This window comes from Myotis yumanensis, unplaced genomic scaffold, assembly GCF_028538775.1.
Source record: "Myotis yumanensis isolate MYYU_CA2020_CCGP unplaced genomic scaffold, mMyoYum1.0.hap1 SCAF_10, whole genome shotgun sequence".
Taxonomy (NCBI): domain Eukaryota; kingdom Metazoa; phylum Chordata; class Mammalia; order Chiroptera; family Vespertilionidae; genus Myotis; species Myotis yumanensis.
The window spans coordinates 42040633-42066478 of NW_027223761.1; the positions used below are offsets into that span (position 1 = coordinate 42040633).

Below are 25846 nucleotides of genomic sequence, written 5' to 3' on the forward strand. Positions count from 1 at the left end.
TGGCTCTGGTTGGGGCACGTGAAGGAGGCAACCAATTGATGTGCCTCTCTCACATCAATGTCTGTCTCTGTCTTTCTCTCCCTCCCTCTCTGTCTCACCCCTCCTCCATCCCTTCCACTGTATGAAAATCAATGGAAAAAATATTCTTGGGTGAGGATTAAAAAAAAGGGGTGAATCCATGTTTGTCCATATTTCTAACAAATTTCTTTGTCAGAGGGTGAGGTGGGCATGTGTAATTTGGAAGAGTTTTCTTGCAGTCTATAATATAATCTATCTTGTGTAATTATTTTAGTATATGTCAATTTCCTCCAACTGAATTATAAGTTTCCAGGGGGCAGAGGCTGAGCCATATTCATTTATATTCCCAAAACACTTAATACAGTGCTTTACACATAGCATGTTTAACTCACCATTTTCTCCCTGATTTTTCTTTTGTCATGGTATTTTTTTAGGTCCTACAATTTGTGATCTGCTCCTTCCTCCTCATTTTCATAGTTTATATCCAGTATCCAAAAAGCTGTCATCCAACTACTACAACAATCTCTTTAACCTAACCACAAACCTCTTTTCTATAACAGAAGTAAAATCTATCCTTCTCATCCCACCATTTTAATGCTGTTTTCCTTTCTGAAACCTACACAGGCCTATGATACATTCCAGCTTTCACCTACTAACTCTTTTCCCCTGCCAAAATCATCTCTACCAATATCAAACTTTAATGTATTTGCTACATCAAAACAAAGTTGACACTCATTGCATAAAACCAATCCACATCTCTGATCTGTTATACAGACCTTTCTTCCCAAATGGAAGCTTTTCCATAAACTTTTTTTTTTTTAACTAAATCTATATCTCCATTCTGGCCTTGTCTCTTCAGTGAATCACCTTAAAGATTTGAGATTAGAATTTTCTCTCACCATCACTGAAAGGATTCTCTACAAGTTTACATACTTTAAACTGAAAGAGCATCCTAACACATTTTTGTGTTTGTCCTAAACTATCATGACTGTACATTACTATTTCCCTCAAGTAAAGAGTATTACAACAACATGTGTGTAAGAAGCAGGTGACTGACTTCTATATGGCTTAGACTAAAAGATATTCAAGGGCACAGATCACACCTCTTCTTTCCTGTGTAACTGCTATTTTGGTGCCCTTCTGCTTACCAATAAGCTATAAAATTTCCCTTCACCCATCTTAAGTGAAATCAAGTGAGGGATTCACAAATAATTAACTTCACTTCCTAAAATTCACCTCTCAGTAGTAGATTTAGGCAGAAATTTTTCTACCTACCTCATCTTTGCTGGTATATTCTACTATTTCTGTGCACAGGTTGCTGCATTTGATTGTTCCCAGGTTCTGCTGATTGCTCTTCCGGTTACAGGAATCTTTGTAGAGCATGTATGGGGTACCTGTCTCTGTCTGAGACTCAATAATCGCATACCAAAGCTGTTGAGCTTTTACAACTTTGCGAACACGACCCTGTTTCTCATAACTGAAAGACAAAGCTAATATTACTTTAATAGTCCCTAAGAAAACCTTTATTACAGATAACATGAAGAAAGGCACTGAAATATAATATTGTAAAAATGCAAATTTTTTTACTAAACTTAGCTAAGGAAAAAAATAAGGAATATGACATTTATTGTACTCTCACTAGTGCCAGTGAAGAAAGCCAGGCAATTTTAAATCTCTTCAAATACAACCCAAACCCACTAAATCAACACCACCTTCCAGAATAAAAAGAACAAAACCTAAAATAGTCAAATTGTGCTTTTGTGCAAAAGTAGTACCATTGTGCTATTAGTTAATGACATGTACTGTCCTAGTTGATTCTGATTCCTGTATGCAATACAAATTTATCAAATGTACTACATGACAAAGCAAAATAACCCTGCCAACTCACTGCCTTCATTTTTAAAAGCATCAAAAACTCAAGCAAATATTAGATGTCCCAAAGTTTTAAGAAAGAAAACAGAAACCAAAATTTTGGTAAAGATTCAATAAGTAAAGCTGACCAAAATAAAATTACTAGTCATATTCTCTCCTAGATGCTTCCAAATATTCCTAGAAACTGGCTAATGAAAGATATTGTTTTGAAATGTGGATCCCCAAATAAGAGAAAAACATGTAAAACATTATTACTTTCCTATTTTTCCCATACCTTTCATATAGCTTCTCAAATTCCTCTCCCCAAACCTCATCCAGACCAGGACACTCATTTGGACACATTAAAGACCAGTCCTACAAAGGGAAGAACAGTATCACACATGAGAAACTTCAAATAAGCAACCATACATAATCCATTAGAAACACTATAATGCATAGGGTGTCTTCCATAGACTGTATGGGAAATCTGCTATAGAAATAACCACTTTGGGCTCAGGTCCAAATATCTAGTTCTGCCTGTTTGTATACAATTTTAAGCATATAGGTCAGACAGCATCTACTTTGGAAAATAAAAACCCAGGAAAGCAGGAATGACACCTCTTAACTTGTTCAAAATACCTTCTGTAGCAAAACTCATAGGTAGACTATTCCTAAGCATGATTTAAGATGATTAAAGAAAAAGCTTATGTGAATCAAGTAATTATTACTAACAGGTATCCATCTCTCACCTGATTAGTCTCCACTCGTTTCATGAAGAGATCTGGAATCCAAAGGGCAAAGAAAAGGTCCCTGGCACGCTGTTCTTCCTTTCCTGTGTTCTTCTTTAAATCAAGAAACTCAAAGATGTCTAAATGCCAAGGCTCCAGGTAAATAGCAAATGCTCCAGGTCGCTAAGGTAAACAATCATCAATCTTTTCAGAATCAGAATGAAACAAAGAAACTTCATATTTTCCAAAGCACTTTTATAACTCCTTGGATCTTCACTGCAATTAATGAATTAAATGAGATAATACAAATAAAAGTCCTATAAGAATATAAATTAGTAATATTTTTCTTATAATACCAAGTGTAAAAAAAGAGTATTTGACATAAAGAAAATGTGGAAAGAAAGATTAAATAACTTGTCCAAAGTGATACAGTGAACTAGAGATGGAGCTTCCTCTTCAGTTGTTCTCCAGCTCACTTTACACTATCTAACATGCATAAAGCCCAAAGAAAATCACAACTTTGACAATAATAGGTTGTGCTTTTACTAAGTAAAAAAGGTGCTATGTCTTATCAAGATCCCTATAGATTTTTTAAAATTATTTTTAAAAATGTTCTTATTGATTTTTTTTAGAGAAAGATGAAGGGAGAGGGATAGAGAGATAGAAACATCAATGAGAGAGAAACATCATCGATGGGCTGCCATCTGCATGCACCCCACAGGGGATCAAGTCCACAACCCGGGCATGTGCCCTGACCAGGAATCCAACCGGCAGCCTCTTGGTTCCTGGGTCAATCTTCAACCGCTGAGCTATACCAGCTGGGCTAGATTTTTTTAAAAAATATATTTTATTGATTTTTTACAGAGAGGAAGGGAGAGGGATAGAGAGTTAGAAACATCGATGAAAGGAAAACATCGATCAGCTGCCTCCTGCACACTCCCTACTGGGTATGTGCCCGCAACCAAGGTACATGCCCTTGACCAGAATCGAACCCGGGACCCCTGAGTCTGCAGGCCGACGCTCTATCCACTGAGCCAAACCGGCCAGGGCTAGATTTTTTTTTTTAAGTACACCAGAGAGAAGTTCATAAACTAAGAGATGATTAGTATGCCTACATATCCATGAGATGCAGGCTCATGTTACAAACTATCCTGCTGATAATATTAAACAACCCAATCTTCTCAATTTTACTTTTACCTCTATAAAATAATGCAGAATTTTGTTTATTTTTTTAAAAGATATTTTCATTGATTTCAGAAATGAAAGGAGAGAGATAAGGAACATCAATGATGAGAGAGAATCATTGATTGGCTGTCTCCTGCATGTCCCACATTGGGGATCGAGCCCACAACCAGGGCGTGTGCCCTGAGCAGAAATCAGATGGTGACCTCCTGGTTCATAGGTCAACACCTAACCACTGAGCCATGCCAGCTGAACCAGAGTTTTGTTTCTTTAAAGAAAAACTTAGAAGATATATGACAACTCCTTTTCAAGATTAAGTATTAATATAAGTCACAACTTTAGCAGTTGTCTGCAAATAAACTATCATGTAAAAAAGCTGCTGACTAGCTCATTGGCTGTCTGGAGCCAGTATGTATGAGCAGGAAGGATAGGGGTGATTGATATAAAGGTGCAGGAGGAAAAATTTGGGGGTAATGCCTATATGTATGGTAATTACATAGTTAAAACCCACCATTTCAAGTATGTTCACTTTAAAGTAAATCATACTCATTAAACTGATTTTAAAACTTAAAAAAAGGCAGTTAGAAACACACAATGAATCATCTTATGATAAGCATGCATGGCTAATAGTTTTTAGTTCTGATTTCCAGTACTTTCAAGTGACAGAGCATACCTTGTTCCCACCTTGATCCACATATCGAGCTGTATTGTTATATACTCTCAGCATTGGTACAAGGCCATTGGAATTGCCGTTAGTCTGAAAGAGAGACTGAGAATAAAGGCATCTGGGGGAACAAAAGGGGGCTCAGCAAGAAAAATAACAAAATGGCTAAAGAATGAACAAAATACTCTTTCCTAGTCTATAAAGTTTTACATGCTCTCCATTTTACCTCTGCTTTGAAAATATAATGCCCAATAAAATCAACAAATTGTTAAATAAATTATAATTATATACAAAGTTATTTCACAGCATCTCTAATTTACAATTAGACATAATAAATACAAGTCAGAAGAATCCAATATCAGGATAAATTCCACACCTTATAAATATTTATTCTCCAAAGAATTCAAGGCAACTTACAATAAGAATTATATGCAATGGGTAAATCAAGACAATAAACAAGTAAATAGAGATTCTCAGCAATAAATGGATTCTGGAATGAAGATAAGAAAATATAGACTCCTAAGACTAGAATAAACCTCATCAAATTTCAAAAATAATCCTTCTAACCCATGGCAAGCCTTTGAACAGTCTAGAACAGTTATGGCGAACCTTTTGAGCTCAGCGTGTCAGCATTTTGAAAAACCCTAATTTAACTCTGGTGCCGTGTCACATATAGAAATTTTTTGATATTTGCAGCCATAGTAAAACAAAGATTTATATTTTTGATATTTACTTTATATATTTAAATGCCATTTAACAAAGAAAAATCAACCAAAAAAATGAGTTTGCGTGTCACCTCTGACACGCGTGTCATAGGTTCGCCATCACTGGTCTAGAAAGATAAACGAGCAATGGCTCACCCTATTATGTAAAAGTACTGGATATATCGCAGCACCTCCAAAACACCACATGGAGTGGTTTCCTTCTGGACTCTGTATCTTTATTCTATAGAATTAGATATTTTCTTCAGATTACAAATGAAGAAACAAACACAAAGATGTAAAGTAACTTGCACTTGGCACTACTAGTAAGTAGTGGAAATAGGATTTAAATCCGGGTCTTACTTAAAATCATTATCTTGACTCCCAAGGAAAAGTGAAGTAGCAATGCTTGAATTTACATCACAGAATGTCGATGTTTAAAACTTAATCCTGGCTCTATCACATATTAAATGACTAATCTCTGGAAGTAATTTAACTTTCTAAGCCTTAACTTCTTCACTTGTAAAGTGAATACAATAGTGCCTGTAGGCCCTACACCCACAAAGTTAGTGTAAGGCATAAAGTTCCTACCATGTGTTTGTAATATTATCTATGTCATAAGGTTGTAGCTGTAGTAAGAATTAAATGAGTAGTTCATGTAAAACTTTTTATAATAGACTTAGTACACAGTAAGCAATCAATAAATGACAGCTGCTATTATTATAAAACTAGAGGCCTGGTGCACAAATTTGTGCACGGGTGGGGTCCCTCGGCCTGGCTAGCTATCAAGGCCTATTGGGGGGCCAGCCAGTCAGGGGGAGGAACCCCAGGAGGTTGGCCAGCTGGGGGGAGGGACCCCAGGAGCTTGGCCGGCCAGGGGGAAGGGGCCACAGAGGTTGGCCGGTGGGGAGTGGAAAGTGGCTGTGGGAGGTTGGCCGGCCAGGTGTCGGGGAGACCCCCGTGGAAGGTTGGCTGTGAGAGTGCACTGATCACGGGGGGGGGGGGCAGCTCCCTGGTGGTCAGTGCACGTCATAGCGACTAGTCGACCAGTTGTTCTGGTCATTCGGTCATAACAGTTGTTTAGGCTATTATATCCTAATATATAAAAAGCCAGGGTCATCATGACCGAAACAACCAGACGGACGACAGAACAGCAGGCTGCGTTGGGTGACCAGGTCAGCAGGGGGGTTAGTGAGGGACGACCAAACAACCGAACAGCAAGCTGCATGGGGCGACCAGGCCGGCAGGGGGGGTTAGTGAGGGACGACCAAACAACTGAACAGCAGGCTGAGTAAGGCGACCAGGCCAGCAGGGGGGTTAGTGAGGGACGACCAAACAAATGAACAGCAGGCTGAGTAAGGCGACCAGGCCAGCAGGGGGGTTAGTGAGGGACGACCAAACAAATGAACAGCAGGCTGAGTAAGGCGACCAGGCCAGCAGGGGGGTTAGTGAGGGACGACCAAACAACTGAACAGCAGGCTGAGTAAGGCGACCAGGCCAGCAGGGGGGGTTAGTGAGGGACGACCAAACAACTGAACAGCAGGCTGAGTAAGGCGACCAGGTCAGCAGGGGGGTTAGTGAGGGATGACCAAAGACTGAACAGCAGGCTGTGTGGGGCAACCAGACCAGCAGGGGGGTTAGTGAGGGACAACCAAACAACTGAGCAGCAGGCTGAGTAAGGCAACCAGGCTGGCAGGGGGGTTAGTGAGGGGTGACCAAACAACTGAGCAGCAGGCTGAATAAGGTGACCAGGCTGGCAGGGGTGGCAGTTGGGGGCGACCAGGCTGGCAGGAAGGAGCGACCAGGCCAGCAAGGAGTGGGGGGCAATTAGGGGCAACCAGGCTGGCGAGGGAGGCATTTGGTGGCAACCAGGCCAGTGTGGGGGGATGCAATTAGGAGCAACCAGGCCTGTACGGGTGGCAGTTAGGGGTGATCAGGCCGGCAGGCAGAGGTGGTTAGGGGTGATTAGGCTGGCAGGAGAGGCAGTTAGGGGCAGGCAGGCAGGCAGAGGCGGTTAGGGGTGATCAGGCTGGCAGGGGGTGGGGACAGTTAGGGGAAATCAGGCAGGCAGGCAGGTGAGCAGTTAGGAGCCAGCGGTCCCAGATTGTGAGAGGGATGTCCCAGATTGGAGAGGGTGCATGCTGGGCTGAGGGGACCCCTCCCCAGTGCATGAATTTCGTGCACCGGGCCTCTAGTATATAGATAAACCAGAAATCTAAAATATAAAATAAATCAAAATCTCAGATAAAAAGGATCCTAGAGATCATCTATACTAAACCTTTAATAAGACAGATGAAAATGAAGTCACAAGCAGTGAAATGACTCACTCCAAGTCACACAATCAGCCAGTAACTAACAGACTTAGATCTACCAAGCCTCAGCATATGCCCTCTCAACCATAAGCTTGGTTGCTTATGGACTTGAATTTCTCTAGTCTATACATTTTTAATCATACAATAGAAGCTTACCCCAGCAATGTAGCTGCCAGTAGCTCGAATACAGCTCACAGCAACACCAATTCCCCCAGCAGACTTGGAAATCAATGCACACTGCTTTAGTGTGTCATAAATGCCTTCAATACTATCATCTTTCATACTCAGAAGGAAACAGCTATAGGGGAAAGAAGTCACAACTTATGAAGGAAATGAAGCAAAGCAGAGTCACAGAAATAACTACATAATCCAAAGACAGTAAGTTAGGCAAATAAAAGATTTGAAGTTTACAAAATTACTAGGTGTTTTTAGAAGAAAAAATATATACTGTTACCAGCTATGAGATAGTAAAACATACCAACATATCATATTGTTTTGTTGTTGTTTTTTTGTAAGATGATTTATTTCATTTATCAACAACATGGGGTCAGAAAAGCCCAATTGTAGGGGATCTTCTTATCATTAGAACCAGTCTCATGCAACCTTATGCAACTCTGCTCCCTCTCCAGTGCTTGGGAGCTCTCAATTGATCTCCTAGCTGCTGGGTAGGTGAGGGGCCCACCCTACCCCTGCCCACAGAAGGGGGCTCAATATACCTTAGCCGCCTCACCCAGGTGCCAGTGCACAGATCCCTTTGGAGGACACCTTCTCAGCCCAGGAGGGACCAGAACCAGGGAGGCCAAGACAGCTGGTGATGGCACACCCTGTGTGAGCTGAGAAGCAGCAGGCCTGGTAAACGCCTTCAGGGGACCAGAGCCTTCCCAAACACTTCCCCCTGCATGGTGATCCACAGCCAGGATCAACAGAGCCCCACAAAGACCTGCTGCAAGCTGGCAGTTGGCTGGTGTGAAGGGAGGGTGGCAAGAGCCAGCCGGCTGGGGGTGCAGAAGGGTCTCAATGCCCTAGGGCAAAATGCTCAGGCCTGGGCTACCCTCCGAGCTCCTGCCACCCTTCCCTTCCTGTTGACACCAGTCCCAGAGCCCTAATCTTCGATGGAGTTGTTAAACTCCTCCCAGTCAGACACACTCATAACCTCCAAGGCGAAGTCCAGGTCGGCCTGGCTGTCACGGGTCCCATGAGATGGCTCCAGGAGCAGGGAATGGGGCAGGGTGAGCACACAGGCTGCCAGGCCCAAGATGGAGTTGTCCAGCCGGGGCCCCTCCTCCCAGCAGTCCTTCTCCATATCATAGATGTGCATGTAGTCCGTGCAGCTGCCACGGTTGTGTGAGCTGCCACTCAGCACATAGATCCTGTTATCCAGCACAGCAATGCCAGGCTCACCATGCCCTGCTGGGAGTGGGCAGACAGATGAATACTGCCCAGATGTGCAGCTGTAGTAGGCCACCTGGTACACATCCCTCCTGTAGCCAGCATCATTGTTGCTGCCCCCGATCACATACAGCTTGTCCAGGAGGGTGGCCATACGTGCCAGGCCCGTTGCATAGGCCCATCCAGCAGTGTGCCAGGTGTTGCTGTATGGGTCATAGCAGTGCGTCTGCCTTAGGTAGTCCTCCTCTCTGCGGGTGTAGGTAATGTACATCTTCCCCTCCAGTGTGGCACCAGCATGGGCATACACCTCCCTCTTGAGTGAGGCCACATAGGCCCAGGTGTTGGTGGCAGGGTCATAGTGCTCCATAGCATTCAGGTCAGTGTGGTAGTCACAGCCTGCCACTGCATAGATGTACCCGGTCACAACACACGCACACACAGGTTGGCGTGCTCCTGCTGCAGGGACTGGATCTGGAATCAGTGGTTGTGCTGCACGTCATATCTCCAGCATCAGGACTCAGCACGGAATCCCTAGACATTGCTGTCCCCTCCAATCAGATACACAAAGTTGTTGAGCACTGCGATGCCCTGGTTGGACATCTGGGGGGCCAAGGAGGCGGTGAAGTGCTTTCACTCTCCCAGCAAGGGTTTCAAGTACTTGGCCTGGTCACTGAGAACAGTGGATGGTGTGGAGTGAATGTCCCCAAAGCCCACAATGCACTGGAAGTCTGACTGCAGCTCTGTCTGTGGACTCTGTAGGCTAGGCTGCAGGCTCATTTTGGTGGTACACGAGAGCATTGGCCACTGTGTTCCTCAGTGGGCTGGGGTCCAGCTTGTCATGCAGCCGCTGGAGGACCTAGGGTTCCATTAGGGGAAATCTCACTGTCTCAAGGAGCTTGGGGGGGAGGAGGGGGGAGTCTTGCAATGAGATCTGGTCTGCTTGCACCTGCTCCAGGCAGGGTGTAATGGTAGAGCAGGGCACCTTCATACACCTCGGTCTCGCAGACCTTCTCCAGAGGAAGCTGACGGTACTTGTCAGTCCTTGAGAAGGCCACAAAGTTTTTGAGGATATAGGTGTCCAGCTGCTTGGTCAGACGGCTCAAGTCAAATAGCTCTGCCAGCCAGTAGACATCAAGGATGTTCTCCTCATCCACCCAGGACACAAGGAAATCACAGCAGAAGTGGATGATTTCTGGGATCTGAAGCTGGCAGGCGACAACCAGCATCTGAAGCTGGACATTGCTTAGGCTGAGCTTCAGCTCAGAAGTGTACATGAAATGCAGGATTTGGCACATGGCATTGTAGGACACACTGTGGATTAGGAGCTCTTCCTGTTCCATTTCCATCAATCCCCCAGCAAACATTCCTCCAAAGTAATCACAGCATGCAGCCAGCAGGATGCGATGGGCTTCGATGTGTCTCCCCTCCACCACCAGGACTACATCAAAGAGGATGACAGTCCCGAAGAGCCAGGAGCCCCCGGAGCAGGGCCTGGGAATGCTGTGCACTTCGGTAGGTGTTGACACAGTGTGGATGTGAGGGCTGCGTGGGCAACTTGAACAGCTGGGTGAACTCCTGCTCCTCTACCATTCTTTTTTTTTCCTTTTAAATAAATCTTTATTGTTCAGATTATTAGTTATTCCCCCCCTTCCCCCCCCCCCCCCATATCTCCTCTCCACCCAGTTCCCACCCCACCTTCTGCCCTTACCCCCACACTGTCCTCATCTATAGGTGTACGATTTTTGTTGCCAGGTCAAAGGTCATACACATGGATACTGTAGCTATTTCCATCTGCAACGTGTCCCTGTGCTTGGACAGGTCTCTCACGACTTGTTCACACTCTACTCAGAAAGGGTGCAGAGCCACGTTACGACTTTTTAAAATAATGTATCCTCTTATGTTTAAAATGAGGATTTCGCTACCAAAACTGAGGAGAAAGCAACACTACAGCTGCTCTTGCCCCTCTCACCCTTCGGGTGATAGTTGTGTGTTGGGCTGCGAGCTGGTTCGCAGGCTGTCGATGAAGCCGTCTGGGCGGCTCGCGGGGTTCCACCGGCTTCTCAGGGGCCATCCCAGCCTTGCAGGGGCCGTCAGAACTTCGCAGGTGCCGTCGCAGCCTCGCAGGTGCCGTCGCAGCCTCACCGGGGCCGTTGCAGCCTCATGCAGCCTCGCAGGGGCCGTCGCAGCCTCCCAGGCGCCGTCACAGCCTTGCAGGAGCCATCACAGCTTCGTAGGCGCTGTCGCAGCCTCGCAGGGGCTGTCTATCATTTTTTTTTTTTTAAATGAAACTCTTTGCTTTTTAAAAAAATATATATATTATTGATTTTTTTACAGAGAGGAAGGGAGAGGGATAGAGTCAGAAACATTGATGAGAGAGAAACATCAATTAGCTGCCTCCTGCACACCCCCTACTGGGCATGTACCCAAATCCAATGTACATGCCCTTGACCGGAATCGAACCTGGGATCCTTCAGTCCGCAGGCCGACGCTCTATCCACTAAGCCAAACCGGGCAGGGCATCCTCTACCATTCTGACCACCACAGCATACCTTACCACCTTGGCCATCAGCTTAATTCTTGGCAGCATGAAGTCAGGTTTGCAACAAAGGGAAAGGGACAGCTCGGGAAGAGGAGAGGAGGAAGTGGGTCCTAATTTCCAGACAGGGAAGCCTCATAGGGGTGCCCACTCAGCGGCCCTCTGGAACGAGCCTCCCAGGAAGCAGAGTTGGAGCATCTGGGCGCGCCAACCCTGTGGCCCCGGCCAGGCAGCCCCTCAGAGGCCTGGTGCGAGGGAGGCCTGGGGGAGGAGCCGCAGGAGGTGGCGGCAGCCCCGAGGTCTGGCGTGCCCAGAATTGGAAGTAGAACTGGCAGCCGCAGCTTTAGGACCAGAGATTTTGCACTGATAGCACAATCTCTGGCTTTTGTTAGGAAACTGCCTGGGCTGGCGAGGCTGGGCTCTCTTGGCTGCAGCCCCCAGGACCCAGATCCTGCAGCAGCCAGGGTTCCTGCCTGTCGTGCCCCCACCACGTCAGGCCCCTGGCCCTCCTCAGGCTGCTACCCTGTGCCTGCATCTGCTCCCACATCCATCTCCACTTTCACCTCCTAATCCAAATTACCATAATCTTTAGTATAGACTACTATAAACATCCCTTAATTAGCTGGCAGTATTTACATATATATATATATATATATAGATAGATAGATAGATAGATAGATAGATACTAGAGGCCCGATGCACGAAATTTGTGCAAGAGTAGGTCTTCCTTCCCCCAGCTGCCAGCACCACTTCCCTCCGGCACCTGGCCTTTCCTCGCAGCCCCAGCTTCGTCTAGAAGGTCATCGGGTTTATTAGCATAGTACGCTCTTATTATTATATACTAGTGGCCCGGTGCATGAAATTCATGCGGGGGGAGGGGGTTCCCTCAGTCCAGCCTGGACCCTCTCACAATATGGGACTGCTGGCCCCTAACCGTTCACCTGACTGCTTGCCTGATTGCCCCTAACTGCCCTCCGTGCCAGCCTGATCTCATCCCCAACGGCCCTCCCCTGCCGGCCTGATCTTGCCCCCAATGGCCCTCCCCTGCTGGCCCGATCTCACCTCCAACTGCCCTCCCCTGCCAGCCTGATCACCCCTAACTGCCTCTGCCTCGGCTCCCACCACCATGGCTTTGTCCGGAAGGAAGTCAGACGTCAGAAGATGGCCGGTCAACCCAGTCTAATTAGCATATTACCCTTTTATTAGTATAGATTATGTAGGATAGGATTGCTTAAAATGGAGGGCGGGGGGGGGGGGAGAGCCTTTTTCAGCAGGAGGAGATGCTCTTTGCAGACATCTATATCTGGACTGATAGCCAGCCATATGCACTATACTGCCAAACTGGTCATTAAAAAATTGAACCGCTTTCTTACACCTTACACCAAACAACTGTTGTCCTTAAAACCCCTTAAAACCCCTCCTCAGCCCCCTCTTAGGTTCTGCCTTCACAGTTCACCCAGATTAAGTTCTGACTGGTTGGTTTCAATGCCAAAAACTCTGCTTCTTGGGCAGCCATTGCCTCCTGGCACTTCACCAAGATAGGTTCTGAATCAGTCAGTTTCAATGCCAGTCAGAGTCAATGAGCCTATCTCTGGGCCTGATCAAAGAGATGGGGCTGATCAGCAGCCCCCAAGGAGACCTGGAGAGAAACAGATGTGCGGTTGCTGGTGAAGCCCAGAGAGAAAGAGAGAGGGAACAGCTGATCAACAGCTGCTAGTGAAGCTTCGGATCAGACCCTGCCTCTGTCTTTGGGCCTCTCTCCGGGCCTGATCCACAGCCCCCTTGGCAGTCAGTGCTGGGTCGCCATGGCAATCTAGCACTGACTTCCAGTGTTCAGTTGAGCTTTCGGTTGTTGTGGATGTTACAGACCCTAGCTCTTTATACACACACACACACACACACACACACACACACACATATACATGTATTTTATTGATTTCAGAGAGGAAGGGAGAGGACATAGATAGAACTATCAATGATGAGAATCATTGATAAGCTGCCTCTGCATGTCCTACAATGGGGATCAAGTCCGCAATCCGGGCATGTGTTCTAACCTGGAATCGAACCATGACCTCCTGGTTCATAGGTGGACGCTCAACCACTGAGCAACACTGGCCAGGCAGTATTTACTTTTTTCTAAACCTGACTGAGATATAAATTCACATACCATAATATTCCCCATTTAAAGTGTACAATTAATGGCTTTTGGTATATTCACAGAATTGAGTAACCATCACTGGAATCAAGCTTAAAATTATCAGCATTTGTCCCCCTCTAATTCATTTACCACACTAAAGAGATGTTTCCAGAATGCAAGTCTCATTTAATCAGAGCAGAAGTGATTTAAATGTTCATTAAATTAATCTTTCTGTGATCAACTGCCTAGTTTTTCAGGCCGTTTATTTGCCTAGTCAAAACCATTTCAGAATTTTAAAACTGACTATAGATGATGCATACCTAGAAAGTTGTGGGCGGTTGGTACCAGCATTGAAGAGAGTGGGAGAGGCATGGGTAAACCACCTCTCAGAAAGAAGGTTGTATGTTTCAATAGCAGCATCGATATCTTCTTCGTGAATCCCCACAGATACCCTCATCAACATATGTTGTGGTCTTTCAGCCACTAAAATCAAAAGAGGAGTTTTTACATGATGGAACATGTCAGACAAACTAGGCTAGACATGTACCTGAGTCAAAAAGAAAACAATTTTAAAAAGCAGGACAATTAAAAAAAAAAAAAAAAAAAGCAGGACAATTATTCATAAACTAGACCTAAAGTTACAAATGTTAGTCAGAGTTTAGACAGAAATATTAAGGCAAATAGCTCAAAGCTCTATATTCAGTCAAATGCACAGAAAATAAAACACACAAACATCTTTATGCTCACCTTTTCCATTGATCTTCAACAAATAGGACCGTTCTAGCGTCTAGAAAAAGCAAAGCAACCAAAAAACTTCCAGAACCATTCTTAAAGACACAGTAGATATAACATTCACAATAAGTCAATCTATTTAAATCTTCTCAGTTTTCATATAATTTTTTTCATATAATTTTAAATGAAAATAATAATATATTTACTCTTACTAACTTCAGTTGGAACATTATCAATTGGCTATTTGTTTTGGAAAAGACTGCATGAAAATTTCTGGAGAAAGTTAGCTCTATATTAATATGCATAACATCAATAGCAGGAGTTACAGTATTCACCATCATCACAATGGTTAACAGGTATAAAGTACTTAGGACAGGCTAGGCATTGATCTAAGCAACATACTCACTTATCCTCAACAGAATTTGTTGTTAAAATTATATTATACAGATGGAAACCACCATGCAATGCCAGAATTATAAAGGCTGAATGACTAAAAATCATAACTTTTGCAAAAGAGAGTCACTGTGTCAGAGTACAAAGCAAGATGGAGAATGGCTAGAGATGATTTGGGGATGCAGACCATCTATACCAGGAGTCCTCAAACTACGGCCCGCGGGCCACATGCAAATACAAATATTATATTTGTTCCCGTTTTGTTTTTTTACTTCAAAATAAGATATGTGCAGTGTGCATAGGAATTTGTTCATAGTTTTTTTTTAAACTATAGTCCGGCCCTCCAACGGTCTGAGGGACAGTGAACTGGCCCCCTGTTTAAAAAGTTTGAGGATCCCTGATCTATACTAATAAAAGGGTAATATGCTAATTAGACCGGACATCTTCCAGTCATCCTTCCAGACAAAGCCACGGTGGCGGGGGCCAGTTACGGGTGGCCAGGCCAGCAGGGGGGCAGTTAGGGGGAGGCCAGGTTGGCAGGGGACCAGTTAGGGGGTGATCAGGCAACCAGGCTGGCAGGGCACCAGTTAGGGGGTGGTCAGGCAGACAAGCAGAGGCAGTTAGGGGCAATCAGGCAGGCAGGCAGGCAGGCGAGCGGTTAGAAGCCAGAGGTACCTAACCAGAGGTACCGATTGCAAGAGGGATGTCCTGGAATGGAGAGGGTGCAGGCTGGGCTGAGGGACCCCCACCCCACCCCATGCACAATTTTTGTGCACCGGACCTCTAGTTAAGCTTAATAAAAGATTCTGAAGAAAAAAAAATTTATTATACTATCCCCATTCTAAAGATGAGGAAAATAAGCATAGAGAGACTAAGTAACTTGTTATTAAGAAGTAGAGCAGAGCCTGGGGTGTGGAGTAGGAGGTGGCAGTGGAGGAACTGAGACAAAGAGAGAAAAATACATAGACATGGACAACAGTGTGGTGACTGCAAGGGGGAGGATTGAGGAGGAGAGGTGGAGAAGGGTATGGGGGCATAAATGGTGATGGAAAGAGACTTGGGGTGGTGAACACACAAAATAATGTATAGATGATGTGTTGTGGAATTGTGCACATGAAACTTGTATAATTGTGTTAAGCAGTAATAAATTAAATTTAAAAAAAGGAAAGCGGGAAAAAAAAGTAGAGCCAAGATTCGAACCCAGGTCTAACACCAATATTCAGGTTCTCAATCACAGTTTATCAACACGAAAGTACCTAGAAAAGCACTTGGCACACAGTAGGGATTCAATAGTTGTTGCATAAACAGTAAAACAATATGGAATCATTATGGCAAATTATCTGTATAACTCCTCAGGTAATCCAGAAGTAATATTTGGAAACTCTGAAAATTGCAAATGGGTAAGCTATATTTCTTTAATTCAAACAACCACTATCCATCTACCCCACTAATTCCCTAGGTACATCCCAACTCCCATCAACTTATTGCCTTTATAATTGTATCACTAAACATAAACAAAAACCTGTATTTCCTGACTAAAGGAGAAATTCCCATGTATTTGAAACCCATTATTTACCTTAAAGCCAAAGTAATTATAAGAGAAATCTCGGTCATAGATAATGGCAGAATTCAGGCGCTGATGAAGATAAAAAAAGATCCCGTAATTAAAATAATTAAACTTATTTTTCACAAAATCAACAGTTCAGCCCTGACTCCAGAATTAAAAATGACATAGGATAAAAAAGAGGTACCACTAAGTATTATTGTTATAGAACAGAAATCCACAACTAATGTTAATTTAAAAAAATTTATATAAATTGAGTATCCTAAATAGGCTTAAAAACATATACTCAAGTAGATCACTTTTAGTTGTTGAGCAAGATCTTTCAAATTTTTACCTGAGCAACCTTGTTAGGAATTAGTTTGGCAATGTTCCCTAATATTTTGAATGCACACACTCTTTGCCTCAGCAATTCCACTTAAAGGACTTATCTTACCAATATACTCTATAAGCAAAACACTACCATACAAGGATATCCACTTCAGCAAAAAATGGAAAACAAATATTCACCACTAGAACAATTAACATATATATATATACACACACACACAAAATTTCTATAAAATAGAATGCTATGCAGTTCTTCAAAAGAATAGGTTTAAGTCATAAATACTAATACAGAACTATCTGTAATAAAGTATCAATAAGAACATTGTGCACAGACTGCCACTAAAAGGAAAAATTTATGTGTATGCACACGTGTATTACAGAATAGCCCTAGAAAAATACATTTAAAATAATAAAATGTTGTTTCTAAAGAGAAAAGCTAGTATTCAGAGGAGAGAGAATTACTTTTTAATCTATGTTTCATAGTATTTACATTTTTAAACATATATATATTTTATTGATTTTTTACAGAAAAGAAGGGAGAAGGATAGAGTTAGAAACATCAATGAGAGAGATCAATCAGCTGCCTCCTGCACGCCCCCTACTGGGGATGTGCCCGCAACCAAGGTACGTGCCCTCAACTGGAATCGAACCCGGGACCCCTCAGTCCGCAGGCCGATGCTCTATCCACTGAGCCAAACCCCCCAGTATTTACATTTTTAAAATGTGCTGTTGCTTTAAAAAAAAAAAAAAAAGAAGAAGAACCTATGCCCTAGCCAGTTTGCTCAGTGGATAGAGTATCAGCCTGTGGACCAAAGGTTCCCGGGTTCAATTCTTGCCAAGGGCACATGTCTGTGTTATGGGCTCAATCCCTAGTAGGGGACATGCAGAAGGCAGCCGATCAATGATTCTCATCATTGATCGATCTCTCTCTCTCTCTCTCTCTCTCTCTCTCCTTCTTCCTTCCTCTCAGAAATCAATAAAAATATTTTTTAAAATATTTTTTTTTTCACCAGGAAAGCATTACACATACATCTTTATTTGCCAAAACAATATCCAGTGTTGACTGGGCCACCATGGGAGAGTGTTTGCCATTATGTGGATTTATGTAGTTGTAGAGGTCTTCCATCACATCTAAAAAAAATACAACAGAAAATAAAAATGTCAAAACCACTTAATGGAGAGCTAATTCACTCTTCCAGTAATAGTTTAAAACAATGGTTCTCAAACCATTTTTTTCATCCTAGTCCACCTCAATGCTTAGTATAGAAAGTGCTCAATAAACATATACATCTACATGCTGAATATATAATGCCTCAGTTGAGAAAACAAGCTCCCAGAGTTAGAGTGAACATAGGCTTATTGTTTTTACTTTTTGTTAAATAAAAACAGGAGTGAGGATATTTTTTATTTTTTTTTTTAGAAAGAGTGGAAGGGAGGGGGTAGGGGGAAAGAGGGTGGGAAGAGAAGAGAGAGAAACATTGATGTGAGAGAGACACAACCATTGGTTGCCTCCCACACACACCCTTGGATCAAACCTGCAACCTAGGTATGTGCCCTTGACCGGGAATCGATCCCGGGACCCTCTGGTGTACAGGCCAATGCTCCAACCACTGAGCAACACCAGCCAGGGCTGAACATAGGCAAGTTGAAAAAGATTCCTAGGTGATTAATACACAACCCCATTGAGAATTATTGGTTGAAAATTTTTTTAAAAAGCAGAAATTATAATCTCTTCTCAAATTTTTTGCCCTAATAAAATTTGAACTTGAAATTCAAAATCTATCATATTAAGCAGTTCACATCTATAAATGCACATTTAGTAAGCTCTCTCATTTGCTCTTCTTTAAGACATCATAGCATTAATTGGCTCTCTGTATTTATACGTAATACACACACACACTCACAATGTTGGCATTTTTATTGGAATGGACTTGTATGTATCAATACAATTCTGGGAGAACTGATATGTTTACAATAAATCTACTAAAGAGGGAGAATACACTGTTCGAGGCCCAGCACAATAGATCTGGAGTCAAGAGCCAAAGATTTCTGTCATCGTCTTACTATCTGACTTCTTATATACCACTTTTTTAAAAAAATATATTTTATTGATTTTTTACAGAGAGGAAGGGAGAGAGATAGTTAGAAACATCGATCAGCTGCCTCCTGCACACCTCCCACTGGGGATGTGCCCGCAACCAAGGTACATGCCCTTGACTGGAATCGAACCTGAGACCCTTCAGTCCGCAGGCCGACGCTCTATCCACTGAGCCAAACTGGTTACGGCTATATACCACTTTTTATATACCAAACAAATTATTTAACCTTCCCTTGCCCACATTCCCTGAGCTATAAAATGGCAGCAACGGAGTAAAGTATTTGCTAATAGGACACAAGATTAACTGCACCATTTTGTTTAATGCAGAACTTGTCAATATGTGCTACTCATTTTTCCAAGCACAGTACCACCAACTACTTCAAAATGGGCTTCAAAAAGAAAGAAAAAAAAGCGTGCATATGAGAAAACAAAAAGATCCACTGACCTTTCCATTCAGCAAGTCAGCAGCATGGGAAATGGGAAGTTCTAGTGGCCCCTCTGCCACTAACTTGCTTTTTAAAAACAAGATGTAACTTTTCTTCTGTCATTCTAGTACCCTTATAAATTTCCTAGGAATATTAAATTATTTCTAATCTTTCCTCCAGACTCACCACTGAATACTTTCTTTGTTTCTTTGTGCAAGTTAGAGACAGCAATCCTTGCTGCCAGAATGGCATAGTCAGGGTGCTTAGTAGTCAAGGTTGCAGCTGTTTCAGCAGCCAAAGTATCTAGTTCCACAGTAGTGACCCCACTGTATAAACCTTGGATTACTTTCATGGTGATCTGAGCCTATAAAAACAAAACCAAGAATTACTTGAGCTTTCCAAAAAAACAATAGCTTCCTTAGGATGGCAATAAAGAAAACAACCAAATGTATATCAAAATAAAAGTCAACTTCCTTTTAAAAAAAAAAAAATCTTTCAGAATGGTTAGCAACGGGAAACCTCATGAGAATTCATAAACCAACAGAACTGCCAGAAAATGCATACTACATACACAATGAAGAGGTGTCACTAAAAAAAATATTAAAAAATTTTAAAATACCTAAGTATAGGTATTTCATAGTTGACAAAGATGAACAGCCTCACATGGAAACAGCTAAAAACAGAGCAGTAATTCTTTTTTTTTCTTCTCTTTAAATATATTTATATTGATTTCAGAGAGGAAGGGAGAGGGAGAGAGATAGAAACATCAATGGTAAAAGAGAATCACTGATTGGCTGCCTCCTGCACACCCGTTACTGGGGATCAAGCCCCCAACCAGACATGTGCTCTGACCGGTAGTCTAACTGACCTCCTGGTGCATGGGATGCCGCCCAACCAACTGAGCCACACCAGCCCAGTGATTCTTAAAGTATTTCCCCATTTTTAATTCAAATTCTCCCTAAGTAATCAGGGTTCCAGCTACATACTTATCCACTTCCCCCAAAATCTACCTACAGACAAGTACAGCAAAGTAAATGAATCAAACTTTAATCATTCCAATTAGAGATGAAGGTATAAATTAGGATTGGAGCTGAGTAATCTATAATTTAATACTCTTTCTTTAGCACTTCACAAATTACAAAGTGTCTCAACTTTCATAATCTGACATTTCACAATCACCTTGTGAAATGGATACTATTCCTATCACCATTTTACATGAGAAACCTGAGGCTCAGGTTACTTGGACTTGCCCAAGGTTACATCTAAGTCTTCTTTCTCATCCCATTCAACCTTACTATATTTCAGTTTTCAAGACCATATTGTAAGAGGTTCCCCTTTCAAAAATACACACTGTAGCCCAACCAGCGTGGCTCAGTCGTTGGCAACTTATGAACCTGGAGGTCACAGTTCGGTTCCCTGTCAGGGCACATGCCCAGGTTGCAGGCTCAATCCCCTGTGTGGGGCGTGCAGAAGGCAGCTGATCAATGATTCTCTCATCACTGATGTTTCTATCTCTCTCTCCCTTCCCCTTCCTCTCTGAAATCAATATATATATATATATATATGTATATATATATATATATATATATGTATATATATATATATGTATATGTATATATATGTGTGTGTGTATGTGTATATATACACATATATATGTACACACATATATAAAAATGCACAATGTACACGTTATTACCATACATTTTTAAGAAAAACAAACACTAAATTGTGTATATGTGTTCACTAAATGTTTCTGTAAAAAAGCTTAATACAACAGAAAATAAATGTATTGCCCAGTTGACCAAAACATGACCCCCTCAAAAAAGTGTCATTATTAGCTTACAATCTATTCTAATTACATTTTACCTAGGATCAAGTTGCTCCTGATCACTTTTTTCTCAGATTCTGCAGTCAAATTATGTTCAGTAAAAAAGTAGTGAAATCGGGCACATGTAAAAAATGAAACTAGACCACAAACTTACACCATAAACAAGAATAAACTCAAAATGGACAAAAGACTTAAAGGTTAAGTCGCAAAACCATAAAAATCAGAAGAAAACACAGGCAGTAAAACCTCAGATGTCTTGTAGCAATATTTTTGCTGTTATATCTCCTAGGACAAGGGAAACAAAAGAAAAAATAAACAAATGGAACTACATCAAACTAAAAAGTTTCTGTACAGCAAAGGAAACCATCAACAAAATGAAAAAGGAACCCACTGTATGGGAGAACATATTTGTCAATGATACATCAGATAAGGGGTTCATTTCCAAAATATATTAAAAATTATACAACTCACCAGGAAGATAAACAATTCAATGCTAAACTTCACTAATCATTAGAGATGCTAATTAAAGCCACAAAGAGATATCATTTCACACCTGCCAGAATGACTACCATCAATAAATCAACAAACAAGTGTTGGTGAGGATGTAGAAAAAAGGGACCCCTTGTACAACGCGGGTGGAAATGCAAACTGGTGCAACCACTAATGAAAACAGTATGGAGTTTCCTCAAAAAATTAAATATGAACTGCCTTTTGACCCAGTGGTCCCACTTCTGGAAATATATCCTAAGAATCCTGAGACATCAATCAAAAAGAGTACATGTACCCCTATATAAACAATAGTGTTATTTACAATATCCAAGATTTGGAAATAGCCCAAGTGCCCATCAGTAGATGACTGGATAAAAAAAACTGGGGAAAAACAAACAAACAAAAAACTGGGGAAATACTATGTGGCTATTAAAAAAAAAAAAAAAAGGAACTTACCTTTTGCAACAGCATGGATGGACCTGGAGATTATTATGCTAAGCGAAATAAACCAACAGACTAATACCATATGTTCTCACTTACATGTGGAATCTAATGAACAAAATAAACAGACAAACAAAATAGAACCAGAGGCATGGATACATGGAACAGACTGACAGAGGTCAGAGGGCAGGGGGAGGGAGTGGTGGTTGGGGGGGCTGGATGAAAGAAAGTAAAAAGATTAGCCAAAGAACATATATGCATAGCCAATGGACACAGACAAGTGTGGTGATGGCCAAAGGCAGTGGGGTGGAGGCTGGGTGAAGCTGGGTAAAGGGGGTGAAAATGGGAGACACATGTAATAGTGTCAACAATTTTTTAAAAAATAGTGAAGTCTTCTGAATAGTTTCTGATGCTACACGGCAAGTAATCAAAACATAGAATAAAATAACATCTGTATGCTAACAGTGCCAGATACAATAGTATACAGACGATTTCAGCTGAATCTACCCCAGAAAGCTGGAGTCTGCTACAGCAGCACCCTGTACTGCGAGATGTGGTACTGCATGAGGAATACTAGTAGAATATCTTATGTCAGGAGACCTCAGTTGTTCTCGTTACAACGCCACTAGCTTATATAAGTAACTCCCCTTTCTCTTTGGTCCTTACTTATCTACAAAGTGAAGAAGATGCAATAGGATGATCTCTCAGGTTCATTCCAACTTTAACATTCTACTATTCTAATTATTGTCTAGAATTCCTAAAAGTAAAAGACAATTTGTAATAAAAACATTTTAAGGTTGTATAAAATTATTTTCTTTTGACCATTTGGTCAATTCACTATCAAGTGTCTAGTTATATATGTGCCACGCACTGTGGATACCACAAGAATAAGATACAACCCACTCTCAATTGTAGGGGAGAAGAGAGACATATGTAATTAATTTCCATATTATGTGGTCAATGTTATCAGGCCAGCACAAGTGCTATAGAGGTAGAGATAATATACCTAAATAAGGCTGAAGCAACAAGAGTGGGTTTGGAAAAAAGTGTCTTAAAGACTCCATTTTAGGAAGATGATTTTGGAAGTCATGGGGAAGATGCATTTGAAGGGGGCAAGATTAGAGGAAGAACAGGAGGATACTTTAGAGACCACTAGAGACAGCAGTCTAGGTAAGAGATGATGAGGGTCTAGAGTAGAGGAGTTATAGAAGGTAAGAAAAGAAGAACGACATGCTTATGAATAGTTTGTTTTCCTTAATTTAAATGTTACCCATGAAATCCACTTTATATTACTTAAATGCATTCTTTCTACATAGATAACAAAAAAGCAAATTTCAAACCAGTTTTTACCCAAATGATCACAATTCCAAAACAAGCTTTACTACAGGCTTTTTTTCTTATAAATAAAACAATTTACTCAAAGATGTCTGTAACAAAATGTCAATGTCAAGTTTTCCTCTGTTCACTTTTTAGTTCTCTGAAAAGTCAGAATTCAGAGCCCAGAACCAAAATTTAGGAAAAAAAAAAAAATTGGAGCAATGTGTTAACATTTAAACCCAAGATCATAAGCAGAATACCCCAAATCAAAATATATATGAAGTGAAAGAAAGGCCAGAGATAAGAAATAAGTAAAAAGAATCACTTGAAGCAAGAAACCCAAGATATAAACCATATTTACTTACAGGATCAACAAAGTCCATATTGAGTCCATAACAAAGTTTTTGGATTCGAGATGTAATTTTGTCGAACATGACCCGTTCTTGGCGGCCATCTGAAGAATCAAACCATACAATTCATGTTAGCACTTATTAAGATAGCAATGTAAAAGAATCAAATGTAATCAATACATGAACTTTTAAAATTGACCAACATAGAATGCTATTAAAAGATTCAGCCCCCCAGTAGATTCATCAAGATATTATTTATGTATCTTCAAAGAGTAGGAATTCTATTCTGAAAATCTTCTCTTCCCTTTCATTATAAATTAGATGGATTCTTACAATAACTTCTCAAATGACTGATCTGTTTCTCCCCTTGTCCCATATAGCAGCCAGAATTATTCTTTAAAACTTACATCAAAGAGAAAAAAAAAAACCACCTTACATCAATGTCATGTCATTACCCCCTCCAAATTCCCAATAGTGGTTGATCATCTCCTTCAGAATCAAATTAAAAATTATTACAATAATGCAGATTCCTAAACCTGCCCTGTATACCTCTTTTCCTCACTTCACTTCCTACTCTTCCACTTCCTCACTTTACACTGGCCTCCTTGCTATTTCTACTGATGTCAGGTCTTTGCTCGATATAATCTTCTCAATGAGGCTTTCCCTGATCACGCTATTTTAAATTTTAATACCCTAAACACAGCCTCCTCCTCCTCCTCCTTCTATGCTTTATTTTTCTCCATAGCACTTATCATGACATACTCTACGTTTTATAGTAGTCCCCCCCTTATCCATTCCAAGACCCCCAGTGAATGCCTGAAACCAGACATTACCAAGCCCTACTATATATAGGGTATCCCCCATAAATGTATGCACACTTTAACAGCTGATTTTTATTACATTTTGAAAAGAAATGTATTTTAATAAAACTGCCTTTATAATTACTTAAAATATGTTTACATTTTGGGGGGCATTTTCTTTATCTTTTTTTCCTCTACATACTTACCTTTCTTCTCAACCAACTTCTTTAACACTGCAGGAAATGTGGCAGCAGCAGCTTATCAGGAAATGCAGCCTTTTGGATAATTTTTATATTTTTCAGTTCGAACATATCCTTAAATTTGCATAACGATCCATTAATTGCAATAAAGGATGTGGTGCCACTTGTTTTACAGATGCCTTGCTGAAATGTTCGTATAAGCTTGATGATTTCTGGAGCAACATGCTGACATCTATCAGAACGCATTTTTTGTTCGTCTTCCATCCACAAATGTAATGCCTTTTCCATCTTAGCTAAGCACTTATACCACGTGCGGGTGCGCATGTACAGTGCGATTGAAACTTCGTGCCTCTTGCGCAGAAGTCGGTATTTTGTGGAAGAGCCACACTCAAGGGGCCAAAGAGCCGCAGTCTGCCGACCACTGGCCTAGCACATAGTAGGTAGTCAAGTATTTATTGATTGCTAAATGACTTACAAACCTGTTTCCATTCTAACACCAACATGATAAAGTTGACTTAAATACTCTCATAGGGTAATTCTCAATTTTGGATTTATTACATATCAAAATCATCTTCCGCCTTAACCGGTTTGGCTCAGTGGATAGAGCGCCAGCCTGTGGACCAAGAGGTCCTAGGTTCAATTCCGGTCAAGGGCATGTACCTTAGTTGTGGGCACATCCCCAATAGGAGGTGTGCAGGAGGCAGCTGATCGATGTTTCTCTCTCATCGATGTTTCTGACTATCCCTCTCCCTTCCTCTCTGTAAAAAATAAATAAAATATATTAAAAAAATAAATAAGTCAATGTTTATTTTCTATCCAGTAGTCATGTTTTGTTATCTTTGATAACAGTTGTTTGGGATACCATGTTGTTTTAGACTCAGTTCAAAGGTTATTTTGCCCTGTTTTCACACCCCAAAGGTTTGAAGAATAAGATGCACAAGACAGTTGCTCTGGATGGCAACTCCAACTCCATTTTAAAAAGGCTGCATTTATGCCCTAGCCAGTTTGGCTCAGTGGATAGAGTGTTGGCCTGCAGACTGAAGGGTTCCGGATTCAAATCCAACCAAGGGCACATGCCTGGGTTATATGCTCGATCCCCAGTAGGGGGCATGCAGGAGGCAGCCAATCAATGATTTTCTTTTCTCATTGACATTTCTCTCTCCCTCTCTTTTTCTCTCAAGTCAATAAAAATATATTTTAAAAATAAAAAGGCTCCATTTATATTATTTTTCACATTTTCCCCTTTTGATCAAGATCCTTCCTTAAAAGCATCATCAAAAATGAAATGATGTCAAAAATGGAAAATGATCTCAAAAACTAAAAACGACATGGAAAATGAAAAGCAACACTGGCCCCTTGTTGCC

General features: G+C 41.6%; 1 protein-coding gene and 1 pseudogene across 3 annotated transcripts in view; both read right to left on the reverse strand.

Annotated features, from left to right (window-relative positions):
- RRM1 (ribonucleotide reductase catalytic subunit M1) overlaps positions 1-25846 on the reverse strand; it is a 50245-nt gene that overhangs the window by 17738 nt on the left and 6661 nt on the right. Inside the window, exons 1-12 of one of the 3 annotated variants that reach the window (XM_070425480.1) lie at positions 24489-24880; positions 23498-23586; positions 19244-19421; positions 17565-17665; positions 16220-16279; positions 14266-14305; positions 13839-14001; positions 7613-7754; positions 4453-4536; positions 2619-2780; positions 2165-2244; positions 1294-1495 (exon numbers count right to left, since the gene is read on the reverse strand). In XM_070425480.1, coding sequence (XP_070281581.1) covers positions 1294-1495; positions 2165-2244; positions 2619-2780; positions 4453-4536; positions 7613-7754; positions 13839-14001; positions 14266-14305; positions 16220-16279; positions 17565-17665; positions 19244-19421; positions 23498-23566 — 1281 coding nt within the window. In that variant the 5' untranslated portion in view covers positions 23567-23586; positions 24489-24880. Of the gene's footprint in view, positions 1-1293; positions 1496-2164; positions 2245-2618; positions 2781-4452; positions 4537-7612; positions 7755-13838; positions 14002-14265; positions 14306-16219; positions 16280-17564; positions 17666-19243; positions 19422-23497; positions 23587-24488; positions 24881-25846 lie in introns of those variants that run through there. The other 2 variants (XM_070425479.1, XM_070425481.1) reach the window with 2 other exon arrangements.
- On the reverse strand, positions 7774-10467 carry LOC139017288 (kelch-like protein 22 pseudogene; annotated as a pseudogene).